This window comes from Oncorhynchus kisutch, linkage group LG18 (assembly GCF_002021735.2).
Source record: "Oncorhynchus kisutch isolate 150728-3 linkage group LG18, Okis_V2, whole genome shotgun sequence".
Taxonomy (NCBI): domain Eukaryota; kingdom Metazoa; phylum Chordata; class Actinopteri; order Salmoniformes; family Salmonidae; genus Oncorhynchus; species Oncorhynchus kisutch.
Window position 1 is genome coordinate 67,038,710 of NC_034191.2, and position 18,469 is coordinate 67,057,178.

Below are 18,469 nucleotides of genomic sequence, written 5' to 3' on the forward strand. Positions count from 1 at the left end.
ACAGGGTTTTACCAGACACCTTCAACACACACACACAGGGTTTTACCAGACACCTTCAACACACACACACAGGGTTTTAACAGACACCTTCAACACACACACAAGGTTTTACCGGACACTTTCAACACACACACACACACACACACACACACACACACACACAGGGTTTTACCAGACACTGACACGCCTTGGTCATTGTATTTTGTGTTTTCGTTATATATTTGGTCAGGCCAGGGTGTGACAGGGGTTTATGTTATTGTATTTCGTATTGGGGTTTGTAGTATTTGGGATCGCGGCTGATTAGGGGTGTTGTATAGGCTTGGCTGCCTGAGGCGGTTCTCAATCAGAGTCAGGTGATTCACGTTGTCTCTGATTGGGAACCGTATTTAGGTAGCCTGAGTTCGCTTTGTATTTCATGGGTGATTATTCCTGTCTCTGTGTAGTTTCACCAGATAGGCTGTATTAGGTTTCACGTTCCGTTTGTTGTTTTTGTATTTATTAGTTATTTCATGTATCGTTCCGTCATTTGTTTCATTAAAGATCATGATTAACCACCACGCTGCATTTCGGTCTGACTCTCTTTCGACAAACGAAGAACGCCGTTACAGACACTTTCAACACACACACACAGGGTTTTACCAGACACCTTCAACACACACACACAGGGTTTTACCAGACACATTCAACACACACACACACACACACACACACACACAGGGTTTTACCAGACACCTTCAACACACACACACACACACACACACAGGGTTTTACCAGACACCTTCAACACACACACACACAGGGTTTTACCAGACACCTTCAACACACACACACACAGGGTTTTACCAGACACCTTCAACACACACACACACAGGGTTTTACCAGACATCTTCAACACACACACAGGGTTGTGAACACATCTCTTCAGTATCAGCAGAATTATACAGGAGGTGAGGTGTGTGTGCCTGCCTTCATGTGTGCGTCCATGTACTGTGTGTGTGTGTGAGTGTTTGATCACCTGGTCAGTGGGTGTGGGTGGTCTCCTGAGACTGGCGTGTGTCTTCAGTATAACAAGAACCACATAGGAGGTCCAGCCTGTGAAGCCCAGCACAACGCTACAGCCCAGAAAGAACCGGTCATAGGTGTGGTAGTAGGACAGACCCTCCAACGCATGGCCAATCAGAGACCTGCACAGAGAGATCTGAGAGAGAGGGTGTGGGGGGAGAGAGAACATTCAGTATATTAGCAGCTAGTATCTGTCAGTCATCATGACCAACGTAACCCAAGAAAAAACATAGGCTTTAGCCTTTAGCTCAGTGGGCCACACGGTCTTCAGTTGTACAGATAACTGGGGTTTGATACCCAGTGTACTTACAGCTTCTTCATATTCCTCTAGCTGGATCAGAACCCTGGCCTTGTTGATAAACTCTGCCTGGCGTGACTCTGTCAGCAACCTGAGGGACAGACAGACAGATTGGAGGACACACTGGTTACACACAACTGGTCATGTCACTCTCTTTATACGAGTTGAACTAGAGAATTACCATTACAGCCAATAGTTCTATCTCTACGGTTGATACTTACTGGTATGGAGTGAAGAGAAAGGATAAAGTGGTTTCCTTTTTCTGAGCCATCTTCACCTGGAAACAGAGGTGAATATTTGAACAAATACACCTGGTTATGTAATGTATAACGTCATCATCATAACAACATTATTATCCTCCATGTTATATTTCACCTTGAACTGCTCCAGTATCTGGATGGCGTTAGAGTACATACTCTCAGCTTTAAACTGGTCACTGTTGTTCAGGTACTGCAGTGGTAACACACCCTACACAACACACATTACACACACTTTATCAGCATAATAAACGCACTATATACCCAATTCCCTATATCACACACACACTCAATATAGAGAAGGTATATATGGCATGAGATGATGCCTTATCGTCTGCACATATATTTTATTTTGCATCTCAGAGCAGCTCTGTAACCACAGTGCAGATTGTGGTTACTGTATAACAGCTTTTCCACTGACATGTCTCCTCATTATGGTATTCTAAAGACACTGACATGCTGTTATGAGGTGTTACTCACCACAGAGTTGAGAGGAATAGGCACTCCAATAAGAGATGACATCAGTGGCGCTATGTCTGCCTGTAACACACATCTAGCATTAGACTGGGAACAGATTACTGTTGTTTTTGGACTATCTTCAACACAGAGGAAATACGTGGTTGTGACATCATCAGTTAGCGCCAGATGCGGTGAGGCTACATGGGTGTCTCACCTGATTGACATCAACCCTGCGGAGGCCCTCCAGCTGCCATTCTGACAGAGAAACACCAACAGACACAGGATCACACATTGTGTTATGTCAGCATTATGACCGTTTTATACAGGTAGAACAACTGAGGGTTGGAGTAAAGTGTTACAACAGAATAATACAATCTCTGACCTACCTTTTCCCCCTCTAGAAGAGTTGAAAGAAGAGAGGAGAGTAGGAGGACAAACACACACAGACCAATAGTACTGAGTTATAGTACCTTGTAGGTATCCATCTGAGTACTTTTGGGGTTCAGTGACTCTCTGAGCAGTGTGAACCCCAGCTCCCCACACCAACAATGGGGTCAGGGTCTCAGAGGGGTGGCCTGCACCATGGGAGCCTGGAGACACACAGCAATACATTATCTACTACTTCACTACCATGGTGACCACCTTTCTGAGCTAGCTGAAGTCCTACCCCAGTTGGTCATGCCGTGGTCAGAGGTGAACACATAGGCTGTTCTTCCATCGTTGCCAAAAAGGTCCTCGACCATGGAGACCAGCTCTTTCACCCCAGAGTCAACCAGACGTATGTTCTCTAGATATTCCCTTCGCACAACGCACACAAAGGGGATTTTTAAGAGACAAAATCAAACAGGGTCATTAGTAGCCTAAATGAGTCTGTGTTTCCTGACATCCATTGTGTAGACCCCACTATATGCACTAATTGAAATCTGCAGTCCTTCATTTAAAAGATATTAGAGAATAATGAATCTCGTGTTTGTACATGGCTATATACACTAATAGAAATCTGCAGTCTTTTGTTTAAAAGGTACCAGAGAATAATGTATCTCTTGTTTGTACATGGTTTCTGTATATTCCTGTATATCTAGAATGTGATATTTCTGGTCTGTACAGGGTTTCTATCTCACTGTGACATGGGTCTGTGGGCGTGTCCATTGGTGTCAATGCCCAGTAGGTGGAGGAAGAAGACATTCTGATCCTTCTGTAAACTGGACATCAGACTGGAGTTCACCCTGGCAGACTGGAGGAACGACTAAGAGAGAGGAGGTGGGGGAGAGAGGCAAATAGATACAGTGTCTGTACCCCCATGCTGAGACAAACACACACACACCCTGTTCTCATCACCATAAGTACCTTGACTTCATCAAAGACCCAGGTGTCCAGTCTGGAGGCGTCGGTGGAGGCAAAGTCCTCTCTCTCTGCTGGGTAGGTGTAGGTATACACATGGTCCCCACTGGCACCTGCAGGAGAGGGGGGAAGAAGTGTAGATGGAGATGATGGTAAGAATGATAAAAAGAAAGTGAGAGGGTTGTCGAGAGAGAGAAAGAAAGAGAGGATTAGTTTATTTCTGATCTAATAAGCCACACACGTGCATGGTGGTGTATCTGTGTTTCTCCTGTATTTGAAAGGTTGTGTATTGTACATGTGTTTGTTAACCTTTGGCAAACATGGGCAGGATGTCAGGGCTGCCCCAACACCAGGTGTGTCTGCTCTCATTGAACACGGAGTCAAACTCCACTGGATTCTCCTTCCAGCCTACACACACACACACACACACACACACACACACACACACACACACACACACACACACACAAAGAGAAAATATTATGAACGCAGCATATACACTAGGGAAATTACACAGTAACAGACTCCAATGTTTTACTTTAAAAAGGTATGTAAAACAATAAACAATAACTGCAAAGTGAAACAAAACATAACTCTTCACAAGGACGAATTTAAACAATTACTTGTAACAATTTCCACAGAAAAAATATATATTTACTTGAACACACACAGACACTGACCTTTAGCTACAGCGCTGACATCTTCGTAGAAGCCAGCGATCAAAGCAACGTGTCCAGGTCGAGACTCGGTGGGAACACGAGTGTGTGACACACCCCAACTCCCTGTTTCTTCCATCACACTCCTTCAGAACACACACACACACTGTGAGAAATGCATACGCACACACAACTCTGAGTCCACACACACTTCCATACAGCCAGTTAATCTGAGAGAGCTCAGTTACCTTAAGTAAGGAGCCCTGGTGGATCCATTGGCATCAGGCTTATAGAGGCTGTCTGCCCTGAGTCCATCTGCAACCACCAGCAGCAGGCGGGAGGCAGGGGGAGGCAGGGGGGACACCTGGGGGGCCATGCCGTGGACCAGGGGCGATGTGAAGTAGATGTCAAATATGGAGATGAAGAAAATGACATGGACCAGAAGCCCAACCAGGAAGAACATTATCATCCTCATGATGAAGACTGGGGGCTGGGGAGACCCCAGAAGTTCTGGAGGGAGGGAGGAATGGATGGAGAGGAACAGAGAGAGAGCAGAAAATAGCTATTAGATATAGACGTCAGATAATCTGTTGTGGCCATATGTTTCTGAGTCTATAAGGTGCTGCCATCCATTCATACTCTAGCTATCGCATTCACTCACTAGAACACAAATGTGTCCCACATGTCAACAACATCAGACGTGCTAAACAAAATAAAAAATCTTACCTTTGAACACTTTCTTGTTTCAAGCCGGTGGCAGATTGGTTACTTTGAATCTTGAATGAATGAGAGTTAAGTCATTCAAACACACACCTGCCACTTTTTGCTGTCTAGCGACCCAACTTCACCCATCAACAGACCCTAATTTCAGGTGAACTAAATTAAGAAACACACTTATACAACCTTTAGTACAGTGCGGCAAGCTTATCTACCGGCGCGATGGGCTTAAAAACCTGCTGTCTGTCTTTCTAAGCAGCTTATAAAATAAATCAGTCCACACTGGGACGTTACAGCGCCACTTCCTTGTTGTAAATATGACGTTCCAACTGAGCTACAGCAATGGCCCGTGGGTGTTGTAGTTCTACTACTGGCATTTGATTTCACAGTCGGCTACAGAAATGAAATAGATCATAGTCGCTATTAGGGATTAACATGGTTATAACTATATAGCAATGGTCCGTCCATCCATCCATGCTTTATTTTAGTGATGGTGAGAAAAGTATCACTTTCCGGCAAGGTTAGCTAGCTGTCAAACCGATGCTGTCAGCTGTCAAAGCTCCTGGCCTGCCCAGTTCTCCCTAAAAACTCCCGTATCCAATCCAATCCCGCTATTACATGGAGAAGGCGGGTGTTGAAATTACATTCAACCAAACGCTACCCTGAATTCACCCCTTTTCATGTCGATCGAGGAAGGAAGGGTTCAGCCAGCTAGCCTTCTAGCTAGCCATCCGTCCAGGAAGACGGGTCCAATTCTCAGCTAGCTAGCTAGCTTGCTACTCAAATCTTTACAGTAGGAAAATGGCGGCGGGTAACGTCAACCCGTTTAATCTGAGTGATTCTGAAGATGAGGCAGACCAGAGAGCAGAGGACGGTGTTCACATCGAAAAGAGCCCTAGCGTTGGAACGCAAGGCCCCTCGTCCAACAACCCATTCTCTCCGCAAGCGGACGCCGAGCCCCCGGCCCTTTTAGTGTCCAGCACCCGGACCAGCCCCTGTGTGGAAGGCATCTCGGTATCGGTCGCAGCTGCGGCTATGACAGTTGCCTTGGCAGAGACCCGGGTCTCGGTAGATGTGATCGCTGCTCAGTTAATACGGGATCATTACATCCTCACGGCCCTTGAGTTTCATACCGAACTGTTGGAATCAGGGAGGGAGCTTCCGCGGTTGCGTGATTATTTCTCCAACCCGGGCAACTTCGAGAGGCAAACCGGCACTCCGCCCGCTTGTAAAGAACAAGGACTGGGACCAGGGGGACCGCTAAGTAAGTAGCTAGCTAGATATTATCTAACCTTACTAGCTAAAAACCCAATGCATTATAATATATAGCTGTGTGCGCTAGTTAGCTCCCTGACAGTATATTATTCAATGGAGAAACAATGCTGGTACACTAACGTTACACTAACGTTATGGCCTTGTTATACAGAATAAACGACACCCGTCTTTCTCTCTAACTCGCGAACAGTGGAAACTTCACCGTGATCATGATTATTCACTAATCAAGGAGAATAAGCGCACCTACCTTTGTTACCTGCTGTGTGGTGAGTTTCTCCCCTAGCCTAGGTGCCAGCTGGCTTGGAACAGGTGCAACCAGAATAGTAGTGACCATGTATAACATGGCGACCTGAAAAGGCCTATCAGACATTCATGTGCAAATGATGCCTGGCACCTTCTTTATAGTGTAGTAATTGAGATATTTGCATCATGATATCATGTAAACTGCTGCTAAAGATGGCTATACATGGTGCTGTTCCAACACTAACTAGGCCTGTCTCTCTAACTGGCTGTAGCTGTCTGCAGGCCTGGATGATGGATTTAGGCATCTTGATCATTGTTAGAACCATCATTACATTGGTATTACACAGTGGTACGTGGTATTATGACTCCTCTCTCTGTTCATTCAGCATGACAATGGTAGAAGAGTTGGCTACAGTACATAATACATCCCCCTGGCCTACAGGTTGTAAATAATTATTCCTAGAAGTTTTTCATTTTTTATTTAACCTTTATTTAACTAGACAAGTCAGTTAAGAACAAATTCTAATTTACAATACTAGCCAAACCCAGACGACGCTGGGCCAATTGAGCGCTGCCCTATGCGTAGATAGAGGTGTGTCCTGTGAGACACACAACACAAACAGTTTGCTGACAAATTGGTGCACCACCAGAACTGCTACTGCAACATCAAATCACACATTCAACTGCCCCAAATCTTAGGGCCATTTCCATCACTAAACACAGGACTGCATGTGTATGCCTAGCCCAGATCTGTGTATTCTGTGTTCTACTGTTGCAGGTACAATCAAGGGGTATGACCTAATTAGCAATTTTGCATCCTTTTCTACTGATAAAAGCTACGATAAGAACAGTGGCCTGAGCTGTGTAAACTACATTTCCATCATTGTGTGATGTGCCTCCCACTTTCCTTCCTACCTGATCTAAAACAACTGGATAGGTGAAAGCAGGGGTTCCATTACAAAGCCTCCACCAGCCCAGTCATGTGAGGTCAGTGATGAGACTGTTTTGGGAGGGAGGAAGGATGCTTGTCATGGTAGAAGTATTTACATTCATGTAGCCTAATAGCCTCTTATCTATAGCTGCCATTGTTCAGCGCATGGCTAGGCCTAATTGCCTCTGCCTGTCTGTCTGGTGCCTCGCCGGTTGTTGTGGATCTTGAGGACTAAGGTATCCCAGGGGGCATTTCTCTTTACGAATGGGCGGGGGCTTTTGCAAAAGACCTTAGAACAGCAGTGACATATGGTACTCCAGGCAGCCACACCCAGTGTTGCCCTATATGCATTTAGCAGAGAGGCATACATTTACATGTTTTATCATGTAGATGTAGCTTCGCCCCTCCCCGCAGGAATACTCCCCCACTAACTCTGCTGAAAAAAATCCTGGGTGAAACACCACACGTCTATTATTTATGTCAACCTGGGGCGGCAGGGTAGCCTAGTGGTTAGCGCATTGGACTAGTAACCGGAAGGTTGCAAGTTCAAACCCCTGAGCTAAAAAGGTACAAATCTGTCGTTCTGCCCCTGAACAAGACAGTTAACTCACTGTTCCTAGGCCATCATTGAAAATAAGAATTTGTTCTTAACTGACTTGCCTGGTTAAATAAAGTTATTAAAAAAATAAATGGAAAAAAAAAACTTTAGAACCGAGTAGGAGGAAGTTTCCCATAGAATTTTCCCCCATTAGAATTTCACCTCACAGTATTAAGGTTAGTCTTTGGTGAGGGGTAAGCTGATCCTACATCTGATCTTAAGAACAGGATGATGAGGACTCAGCCTGTCCTCTATTATGTTAACTTCACTGATAAACAGGAAAATAGACGAGAGAGACGGGGACAGCTTGAGGGCCTGTCCCTACTAGAGACAATAGGCCTACAGCCCAGGGACGGTTTCCTTGCCACTGTCCCCTCTGCTTGCTGTTTCCAGGTTTTGGTCAGGACTGTACACAAATACAATCACATTGATTTGATGGATTTGTTAATGAAGGGTTTAAGATCCAGTAGTAAAACTAAAGAAGAGGCAGTTGATGTTCTAACATTGTATATTAGAAGCTTAATTTGATGCCACATAATTTAAAACTGACAGGTGTCATGCACCATGTGGGGAGCATATGGGAAATTATTGGAAAAGGTGTTGCATGGTCACTGGGTAAAGACGCTGTCTCATACGGGTCTAGGCATCATAAGGGTCACTTGTTGCTGTTAGCACTCCCATAATACTATGATCTGGCTAGCTTTCTGCTATTTAAAAGTCTAGCATGCTGCTCTGGTCACCTGCAGCAGGCCTCTCACTGCACAACTCAACACCATAGCCCACTGAGCTGAAGCCTAAGCATTAGACCTAATTCCAGGAGCTAATACAAGCCTTCAGGTTCTGAAGACTCAGGGGGTGGTTAGGGTATTCATCGAGCAAGAGTAGCTGGATGCCACCACCCATTTACACAATGCTTTTCTCACCCACATGCTGATTAGCATGTTGCCACAGTCTGCTTGCTCAACTCTCAGCTCAATCAGAGACTAAGGTGTTAGCATTAATGCTCCATTTTTAGCTAGCCACTCTCTTCCTTGAAAGACTTAGCTTAGGGATATCCTACTACCCTGCTCTCTTTGGCACTAGCAGGGTACATGCAGTCAAGCACACACTTGCTCACACAGATCAAGAAGAACACACACCCTTAATCCATTCGAAGAAATCCCTCACTTCAACATACAGGCAGTGAGAAGAAAACACACAGACACAGATTTGCTGCAGGGTTTTGAGATGCTGACGAATCACTTTGTGGGATGTTTGGCTCTGCTCAACCTGTTTCTGTTCTGGCCTGACTGTCTGAGCTCTCGCTCACATCTACATCTCAGTCTGTAGACCTACACTGTCTGTGTACCTAATAATCCATGCTGTAGAATACATCTATTGTTATATTGCCTCTGTTTTGAATCTTTATTTGAACAGGGAGTCCCATTGAGACCAAGGTCTCTTTTGCAAGGGAGCTCTGCATAGACACAATTTACAAAATACAATTTGTGTCACTGTTCTTCACCTCCCTGTCAGTGGGTATAGAGGTGAGGAGTCTCCTGTAGTCAGACAGCTGTTAGGCTAGCCAGGCCTGGAACCATACATGGAGCTTGAGTAGGCCTACACACACACACACACACTCTGCCTTTGATATGAGTGAACTGCAGAGAGGGAGGGATGGAGGACCGGTGCAGTGTAATCACCTGGACTTGGAATATCCCCTCTGGTTTGGTAAGGAGAGGAGGAGGGGTAGGCCTTAGGGAAGAATAGCTCAGCTTTTCAATACCATACACTCCTACTCACTACAGGGTAGTTCAGTCTTACTCTCAAAATGAATGGTCATCTCTCCTTTTACTTTCAATATGCTATCTGTGTTGAGATGGGAGTGAATGGTAGGCTATATGGTTGGACAGGCATATGAGGTTACTAGAAGGATAGCTAACCCTGTCACTCACTGAAACAAGAGTTATCACATTCTACAGTCATGGCCAAAAGTTGAGAGAATGACACAAATATTAATTTTCACAAAGTCTGCTGCCTCAGTTTGTATGATGGCAATTTGCATATACTCCAGAATGTTATGAAGACTGATCAGATGAATTGCAATTTAATTGCAAAGTCCCTTTTTGCCATGCAAATGAACTGAATCCCCCAAAAACATTTTCACTGCGTTTCAGCCCTGCCACAAAAGGACCAGCTGACATCATGTCAGTGATTCTCTCGTTAACACAGGTGTGAGTGTTGACGAGGACAAGGCTGGAGATCACCCTGTCATGCTGATTGAGTTCGAATCACAGACTGGAAGCTTCAAAAGGAGGGTGGTGCTTGGAATCATTGTTCTTCCTCTGTCAACCATGGTTACTTGCAAGCAAACATGTGCCTTCATCATTGCTTTGCACAAAAAGGGCTTCACAGGCAAGGATATTGCTGCCAGTAAGATTGCACATAATCAAGACCTTCAAGGAGAGCGGATCAATTGTTGTGAAGAAGGCTTCAGGGCGCCCAAGAAAGTCCAGCAAGCGCCAGGACAGTCTCCTAAAGTTGATTCAGCTGCGGGATCGGGGCACCACCAGTACAGAGCTTGCTCAGGAATGACAGCAGGCAGGTGTGAGTGCATCTGCACACACAGTGGGGTGAAGACTTTTGGAGGATGGCCTGGTGTCAAGAACGGCAGCAAAGAAGCCACTTTTCTCCAGGAAAAACATCAGTCACAGACTGATATTCTGCAAAAGGTACAGGGATTGGACTGCTGAGGACTGAAGTAAAGTAATTTTCTCTGATGAATCCCCTTTCCGATTGTTTGGGGCCTCCGGAAAAAAGCTTGTCCGGAGAAGACAAGGTGAGCGCTACCATCAGTCCTGTGTCATGCCAACAGTAAAGCATCCTGAGACCATTCATGTGTGGGGTTGCTTCTCAGCCAAGGGAGTGGGCTCACTCACAATTTTGCCTAAGAACACAGCCATGAATAACGAATGGAACCAACACATCCTCCGAGAGCAACTTCTCCCAACCATCCAGGAACAGTTTGGTGACAAACAATGCCTTTTCTAGCATGATGGAGCACCTTGCTATAAGGCAAAAGTGGTAACTAAGTGGCTCGGGGAACAAAACATCAATATTTTGACTCTTTGTATCAACTTAATGTAATTGTCAATAAAAGCCTTTGACACGTATGAAATGCTTGTAATTATACATCAGTATTCCATAGTAACATCTGACAAAAATATCTAAAGACACCGAAGCAGCAAACCTTGTGAAAATGTATATTTGTGTCATTCTCAAAACTTTTGTCCACGACTGTAGATCTACATTTGTATTGTTTAGGTATGTTTCTGAAAACAGGATGGACTATTGCATAGAAAACTAACCTGTTTGGATGCTCAATCTACCCCCGTGTTCTCTCCTGTCTCCACATATAGTGTTTGGTTTATATTCTGTTATGATTTCCTCCAAGCTGTTCATAGTCAAGGTGATGAGGTGAATACTGTAATAATCACTGGAGGCTCTGTTAATGAATAGGCTGTTTACCATTGATTCTCGGGCCGATCAATTTTTCGGGCGGACTTTTCTCTGTATATATCAGTGATGTCGCTCTTGCGGCGGGTGATTCTTTGATCAACCTCTACACACACGACACCATTCTTTATACATCTGGCCCTTCTTTGGACACTTAACAAACCTCCAATCGAGCTTCAACGCCATACAACACTCCTTCCGTGGCCTCCAACTGCTCTTAAATGCTAGTAAAACTAAATGCATGGTCTTCAACTGTTCCCTGCCCGCACCTGCCCGCCCGTTCAGCATCACTACTCTGGACGGTTCTGACTATGTGGACAACTACAAATACCTAGGTGTCTGGTTAGACTGTAAACTCTCCTTCCAGACTCACATTAAGCATATCCAATCCAAAATTAAATCTAGAATTGGCTTCCTATTTCGCAACAAAGCATCCTTCACTCATGCTGCCAAACATACCCTTGTAAAGCTGACTATCCTACCGATCCTTGACTTTGGCGATGTCATATATAAAATAGCCTCCAACACTCTACTCAACAAATTGGATGCAGTCTATCACAGTGCCATCCGTTTTGTCACCAAAGCCCCATATACTACCCACCACTGCGACCTGTATGCTCTCGTTGGCTGGCCCTCGCTACATATTCGTCGCCAAACCTACTGGCTCCAGGTCATCTATAAGTCTTTGCTAGGTAAAGCTCCGCCTTATCTCAGCTCACTGGTCACCATAGCAACACTCACCCGTAGCACGCGCTCCAGCAGGTATATTTCACTGGTCACCCCCAAAGCCAACACCCCCTTTGGCCGCCTTTCCTTCCAGTTCTCTGCTGCCAATGACTGGAACGAATTGTAAAAATCCCTGAAGTTGGAGACTTATCTCCCTCACTAACTTTAACCGTCAGCTGTCAGAACAGCTTACCGATCACTGCAGTTGTACACAGCCCATCTGTAAATCGCCCATCCAACCAACTACCTACCTCATCCCCATATTTTGTTTTTGTTTTTCTGCTCTTTTGCACACCAGTATTTCTACTTGCGCTTCCTCATCTGCACATATATCACTCCAGTGTAAATTGCTAAATTGTAATTACTTTGCCACTATTGGTCTATTTATTGCCTTTCCTCCTTACTTCATTTGCTCACAATGTGTACAGATTTTTCTACTGTGTTATTGACTGTATGTTTTGTTTATTCAATGTGTAACTCTGTTGTTTGTGTTGTACTGCTTTGCTTTATCTTGGCCAGGTCGCAGTAGGAATTGAGAACTTGTTCTCAACTGGCCTACCTGGTTAAATATAGGTCAAATAAAATATACATTGATTGACTGCTCTCCATGTCTCTCCCATCAGACCGAGCGGGCAGCATCAGCACATTGGACTCTCTAGACTTCGCTCGTTACTCTGACGACGGGAACCGGGAGTCGGACGAGAGGGTGGCAGGTAAGACGAAGCGTACCTGTCATGTCCTGACCGGACAGAGACTGAGTGGCGGACATGAAGAAGAGAATCGGAGAAAAGGAGAGACAGACAACAGACAGAGAAGAGAAGGGAAGGGAGAGACGGAGAAGAGCAGGGGAAGGGAGAGACTGAGAAGAGCAGGGGAAGGGAGAGACGGAGAAGAGCAGGGGAAGGGAGAGACGGACAGCAGACGGAGAAGAGCAGGGGAAGGGAGAGACGGACAGCAGACGGAGAAGAGCAGGGGAAGGGAGAGACGGACAGCAGACGGAGAAGAGCAGGGGAAGGGAGAGACGGACAGCAGACGGAGAAGAGCAGGGGAAGGGAGAGACGGACAGCAGACGGAGAGAAGAGCAGGGGAAGGGGGAGGAGAGACGGACAGCAGACGGAGAAGAGCAGGGGAAGGGAGAGACGGACAGCAGACGGAGAAGAGCAGGGGAAGGGAGAGACGGACAGCAGACGGAGAAGAGCAGGGGAAGGGAGAGACGGACAGCAGACGGAGAAGAGTAGGGGAAGGGAGAGACGGACAGCAGACGGAGAAGAGCAGGGGAAGGGAGAGACGGACAACAGACGGAGAAGAGCAGGGGAAGGGAGAGACAGAGAAGAGCAGGGGAAGGGAGAGACACAGCAGACGGAGAAGAGCAGGGGAAGGGAGAGACAGACAACAGACGGAGAAGAGCAGGGGAAGGGAGAGACAGAGAAGAGCAGGGGAAGGGAGAGACAGACAACAGACGGAGAAGAGCAGGGGAAGGGAGAGACAGAGAAGAGCAGGGGAAGGGAGAGACGGACAGCAGACGGAGAAGAGCAGGGGAAGGGAGAGACGGACAGCAGACGGAGAAGAGCAGGGGAAGGGAGAGACGGACAGCAGACGGAGAAGAGCAGGGGAAGGGAGAGACGGACAGCAGACGGAGAAGAGCAGGGGAAGGGAGAGACGGACAGCAGACGGAGAAGAGCAGGGGAAGGGAGAGACAGAGAAGAGCAGGGGAAGGGAGAGACAGACAGCAGACGGAGAAGAGCAGGGGAAGGGAGAGACACAGCAGACGGAGAAGAGCAGGGGAAGGGAGAGACAGACAACAGACGGAGAAGAGCAGGGGAAGGGAGAGACAGACAACAGACGGAGAAGAGCAGGGGAAGGGAGAGACAGAGAAGAGCAAGGGAAGGGAGAGACAGAAGAGCATGGGAAGGGAGAGACACAACAGACAGAGAAGAGCATGGGAAGGGAGAGACACAACAGACAGAGAAGAGCAGGGGAAGGGAGAGAAGGACAACAGACAGAGAAGAGCAGGGGAAGGGAGAGACGGACAGCAGACGGAGAAGAGCAGGGGAAGGGAGAGACGGACAGCAGACGGAGAAGAGTAGGGGAAGGGAGAGACGGACAGCAGACGGAGAAGAGCAGGGGAAGGGAGAGACAGAGAAGAGCAGGGGAAGGGAGAGACAGACAACAGATGGAGAAGAGCAGGGGAAGGGAGAGACAGAGAAGAGCAAGGGAGAGACAGAAGAGCAGGGGAAGGGAGAGACGGAGAAGAGCAGGGGAAGGGAGAGACGGAGAAGAGCAGGGGAAGGGAGAGACGGAGAAGAGCAGGGGAAGGGAGAGACTGAGAAGAGCAGGGGAAGGGAGAGACGGACAGCAGACGGAGAAGAGCAGGGGAAGGGAGAGACGGACAACATACAGAAGAGCAGGGGAAGGGAGAGACGGACAACAGACAGAAGAGCAGGGGAAGGGAGAGACGGAGAAGAGCAGGGGAAGGGAGAGACGGACAACAGACAGAGAAGAGCAGGGGAAGGGAGAGCGGACAACAGACAGAGAAGAGCAGGGGAAGGGAGAGACGGAGAAGAGCAGGGGAAGGGAGAGACGGACAACAGACAGAGAAGAGCAGGGGAAGGGAGAGCGGACAACAGACAGAGAAGAGCAGGGGAAGGGAGAGACGGAGAAGAGCAGGGGAAGGGAGAGACGGACAGCAGACGGAGAAGAGTAGGGGAAGGGAGAGACGGACAGCAGACGGAGAAGAGCAGGGGAAGGGAGAGACGGACAACAGACAGAGAAGAGCAGGGGAAGGGAGAGACAGAGAAGAGCAGGGGAAGGGAGAGACAGACAACAGATGGAGAAGAGCAGGGGAAGGGAGAGACAGAGAAGAGCAAGGGAAGGGAGAGACGGAGAAGAGCAGGGGAAGGGAGAGACGGAGAAGAGCAGGGGAAGGGAGAGACGGAGAAGAGCAGGGGAAGGGAGAGACGGACAACAGACAGAGAAGAGCAAGTGAAGGGAGAGACGGACAGCAGACGGAGAAGAGCAGGGGAAGGGAGAGACGGACAACAGACGGAGAAGAGCAGGGGAAGGGAGAGACAGACAGCAGACGGAGAAGAGCAGGGAAAGGGAGAGACGGACAACAGACGGAGAAGAGCAGGGGAAGGGAGAGACAGACAGCAGACAGAGAAGAGCAAGGGAAGGGAGAGACGGAGAAGAGCAGGGGAAGGGAGAGACGGAGAAGAGCAGGGGAAGGGAGAGACGGAGAAGAGCAGGGGAAGGGAGAGACGGACAACAGACAGAGAAGAGCAAGTGAAGGGAGAGACGGACAGCAGACGGAGAAGAGCAGGGGAAGGGACAGACAGACAGCAGACGGAGAAGAGCAGGGGAAGGGACAGACAGACAGACAGCAGAGTATACAGGACCTTTTCTTTATGATGTCGTGGTGTATCTACAGCCCTGTTTGATTCACTGATGATGACATCATTATGGTTCCATTCCAGATTTACCTACCAATTCCATGTTCCACTTATTAAGCCATCCTGGTTTAAATAAAGCAACAGATGTAATTGAGACAGTGTTATTTTCCCTCAAAGGACCTGTCAGTGTCACTGGATGTTGTGAGAAAAGCTTTTTAAAAAAGTGTGAATTTTCACGACACCCACCAGCTAATCTTCTCTGAATCCATTAAAGATCAGAGAGGATAGACTGAATACATTAAAGATCAGAAGGGATGAACTGACCAAGACGACGAGTACGTTAAAGATCAGAAGGGATGAACTGACCAAGACAACGAGTACGTTAAAGATCAGAGAGGATGAACTGACCAAGACGACGAGTACGTTAAAGACCAGAGACGATGAACTGACCAAGACGACGAGTACGTTAAAGACCAGAGACGATGAACTGACCAAGACGACGAGTACGTTAAAGATCAGAGAGGATGAACTGACCAAGACGACGAGTAGAGGACCAAGGTATCCATCCAGGGGCTACACTCCACAGATCTCTCTGTAACGGTGTAGGCCTATGATGTAGCCTATTCTAGTGTTTGTTCTCCACATTTAGCCAGACAGGATGTGATGACTAGAGACCAGTACTGTGAATATGATGCAAATGACTATAACTGATATACTGAAAGCTGGACACTCTGCTCCACGTAGAACCTCATCTCTTTATATGACTGTTAATTGGCCTGTTGTCTTTTCTTTTCTCAATGCCAAAATGCCAAATGTCAATTCCAACCCTTTAGCTTTGTAAGATGAAAGTTCTGGACAATTCTCCAGGAACCATGCAGCAGAGCAAGCCTGTGGTCCCTTCTCCACAACCACAGACCCTCTACTCTTCCACCCTGCCCTCCCTCCATCCTGCCCTCCCTCCATCCTGCCCTCCCTCCATCCTGCCCTCCCTCCATCCCTCCAATTCGGCATCTCCTCCCGAAACCTGCCTCTCCTCCGTCGCCCCAACATGTCGCCCCCAGCTGTCTGACTCTGGGTTTTCAGGCTGTTCTGATCCAAGCCCGGCCCATAACGGGACAACCCTCCATGCAGACTAGCAGCTTGCAGCTTCTTTTTTTTTCTTCCAGTTTTCTTTTTCTCCTTCTTTTTTTGGGGGGTTTCTTCAGTTTCTTTCTCCATTTTGTTGTCTTTTGTTGCGTCCTGTGTACTCTTGATCTGCATTGGGAAGTATTGTCTGGACCTCGTTAACTAGGACAGAATTGAACAGGCGCTGAGTCATACTACTGAAGCGGCAGATCTTCAGTGCACAGCCATGCAATATGTCCTCTCTGCTCGCCATTGCTTCTCTTCCTCCTGTGTGGTTTTCTTCAACATGTCTGAAGAGCAACCTGTGGAGTGTTTCCCTGCTCATGAACTTGTTATTTGATTGAATCTCACTACTGTAGTCCTTGATAGACTTCTTACAGGAGGTTTTAGAGCCCTCTCAATGTAGCATAATGTAATTACAATCCATATGTCAGTTTCTATCCTGTATGTAAGTAGCGGCTATAGTATCCATCCTATGCTTAGGCCTAATAGTATACCGTATTAACATTTGACCAACCACAAATCAAAAAGCTCCACTTCAAATTTGAGCAGAGTCCAATATTTTGCATAGCCTGGAACTCACTTTTTTTATCTATTGATTTGTACAATCCCTGGTCAGACAGCTATTAGCATATTATTTAGGCTGCATCCCATTAGTGGTTTCAGCTCTCTCTCCCTCCTGTCTGTACTGATCTTAAACAACTGGATAGTTGGAAGCAGATTCACATAAAGAATCCTCCACATTGCTTCTATCTATCCTGGGTTTTCAGATCGGTGCAGAAGAAGCAAAGGAGATGAGGAGAGGTAGCCACTTAACACTCTTTCGATGCACCCTTAGACACGTAAATCCTTAGACACTATTCCTTAGTCCGCTATCCCAGGATCCTCTGCTGCATGCGTTCATTAGACCCCATAGTTTGCATGTCTCCTGTTTTCAAATCAATCTCCTTTTTGTTTCTTTTTGTTTCATTTTTCATGGCCATATTTTTTTGTTTGTTTGTTCCCTCTCCTTGGTTGGATGCACTTCCTTCCTGTGTGTTGTGATGTCACTTCCTGTCCAGTGCTGGAGTTTGAGCTACGGAAAGCCAAGGAGACCATTCAGGCTCTACGCACCAACTTGACTCAGGCAGCAGGTGGCGTACTTAACACTTCTACTCCTCCATTTCATCCCTCTATCATCTCTCTCTTTCTTAGGAGATTCTCTCTAGCTCCTCCCCTGTTTTACTGAACGGTGGAAGGGTTCATCTGTTCTGTTGCTTTATTGTCTTTCTAGAAAGCGACACTCAGGAGAGAAACAAGAACTACAGTTCACATCCTGAGACTCAGGTAGGCCAGACACTCTGCTAGTAACTGTATGCAGTTCACTTTTGGAGTACCACTGCAGCAAATACCCAATGTTTCTTAAAAAACACTGTTTGTTGAGAAACTTCACTTTTCAAGTTGATTCATGGTTTATTTCCCTCTGTCCTCTTCCTCAGGAACCGATCCGCCCACTAGAGAAGCGAGCCTTAAATTTCCTTGTGAATGAATATTTATTAAAGAATGAATACAAACTGTCGGCCATCACATTCTCTGATGAAAATGATGACCAGGTAATGCTTGTTTCTTTGAGTTGTTGGCCTGAACTGGGTGCATTTAGTGCGGCACAAAATGCTATATAGTGAATATAATCATGATCCCATCTTTTTCGGTTGTTCAGGACTTTGAGTTGTGGGACGACGTGGGCCTGAACATTCCAAAGCCTCCCGACCTATTACAGATCTACAGGAACTGTGGCTCCGCCCTTCCGTCGCCGCGGAATACCGTGGACGTAGCCGTGGGAGTGGAGTCAGGCGAGCTCACTGGGAACTACATTACCCAGAAATCTGATCTCTTACAGCAGGTGAATGAGAGGGAG

At 46.8% G+C, this 18,469-nt stretch overlaps 2 protein-coding genes across 15 annotated transcripts in view; one reads left to right on the forward strand and one right to left on the reverse strand.

Moving 5' to 3' along the window:
* The window catches only part of pign (phosphatidylinositol glycan anchor biosynthesis, class N), a 16,765-nt gene extending 11,645 nt beyond the window's left edge, over positions 1–5,120 (reverse strand). The window contains exons 1-14 of the mRNA XM_020470747.2: positions 4,800–5,120; positions 4,322–4,583; positions 4,098–4,219; positions 3,727–3,825; positions 3,424–3,530; positions 3,198–3,322; positions 2,744–2,874; positions 2,547–2,666; positions 2,291–2,331; positions 2,098–2,157; positions 1,736–1,828; positions 1,582–1,637; positions 1,373–1,451; positions 1,016–1,198 (exon numbers count right to left, since the gene is read on the reverse strand). Of these exons, the coding sequence (XP_020326336.2) occupies positions 1,016–1,198; positions 1,373–1,451; positions 1,582–1,637; positions 1,736–1,828; positions 2,098–2,157; positions 2,291–2,331; positions 2,547–2,666; positions 2,744–2,874; positions 3,198–3,322; positions 3,424–3,530; positions 3,727–3,825; positions 4,098–4,219; positions 4,322–4,548 (1,443 nt within the window). The 5' untranslated portion in view covers positions 4,549–4,583; positions 4,800–5,120. The remainder of the gene's footprint in view (positions 1–1,015; positions 1,199–1,372; positions 1,452–1,581; positions 1,638–1,735; positions 1,829–2,097; positions 2,158–2,290; positions 2,332–2,546; positions 2,667–2,743; positions 2,875–3,197; positions 3,323–3,423; positions 3,531–3,726; positions 3,826–4,097; positions 4,220–4,321; positions 4,584–4,799) is intronic.
* Positions 5,121–5,396: 276 nt separating this feature from the next.
* relch (RAB11 binding and LisH domain, coiled-coil and HEAT repeat containing) overlaps positions 5,397–18,469 on the forward strand; it is a 40,953-nt gene continuing 27,880 nt past the window's right edge. For 3 of the 14 annotated variants that reach the window (XM_031796526.1, XM_031796529.1, XM_031796532.1), the window contains exons 1-6: positions 5,399–6,054; positions 12,682–12,771; positions 17,634–17,705; positions 17,846–17,898; positions 18,051–18,164; positions 18,272–18,454. In XM_031796526.1, the coding sequence (XP_031652386.1) occupies positions 5,592–6,054; positions 12,682–12,771; positions 17,634–17,705; positions 17,846–17,898; positions 18,051–18,164; positions 18,272–18,454 (975 nt within the window). In that variant the 5' untranslated portion in view covers positions 5,399–5,591. Of the gene's footprint in view, positions 6,055–12,681; positions 12,772–17,633; positions 17,706–17,845; positions 17,899–18,050; positions 18,165–18,271; positions 18,455–18,469 lie in introns of all 14 variants that reach the window. The other 11 variants (XM_031796527.1, XM_031796530.1, XM_031796533.1 and 8 more) reach the window with 9 other exon arrangements.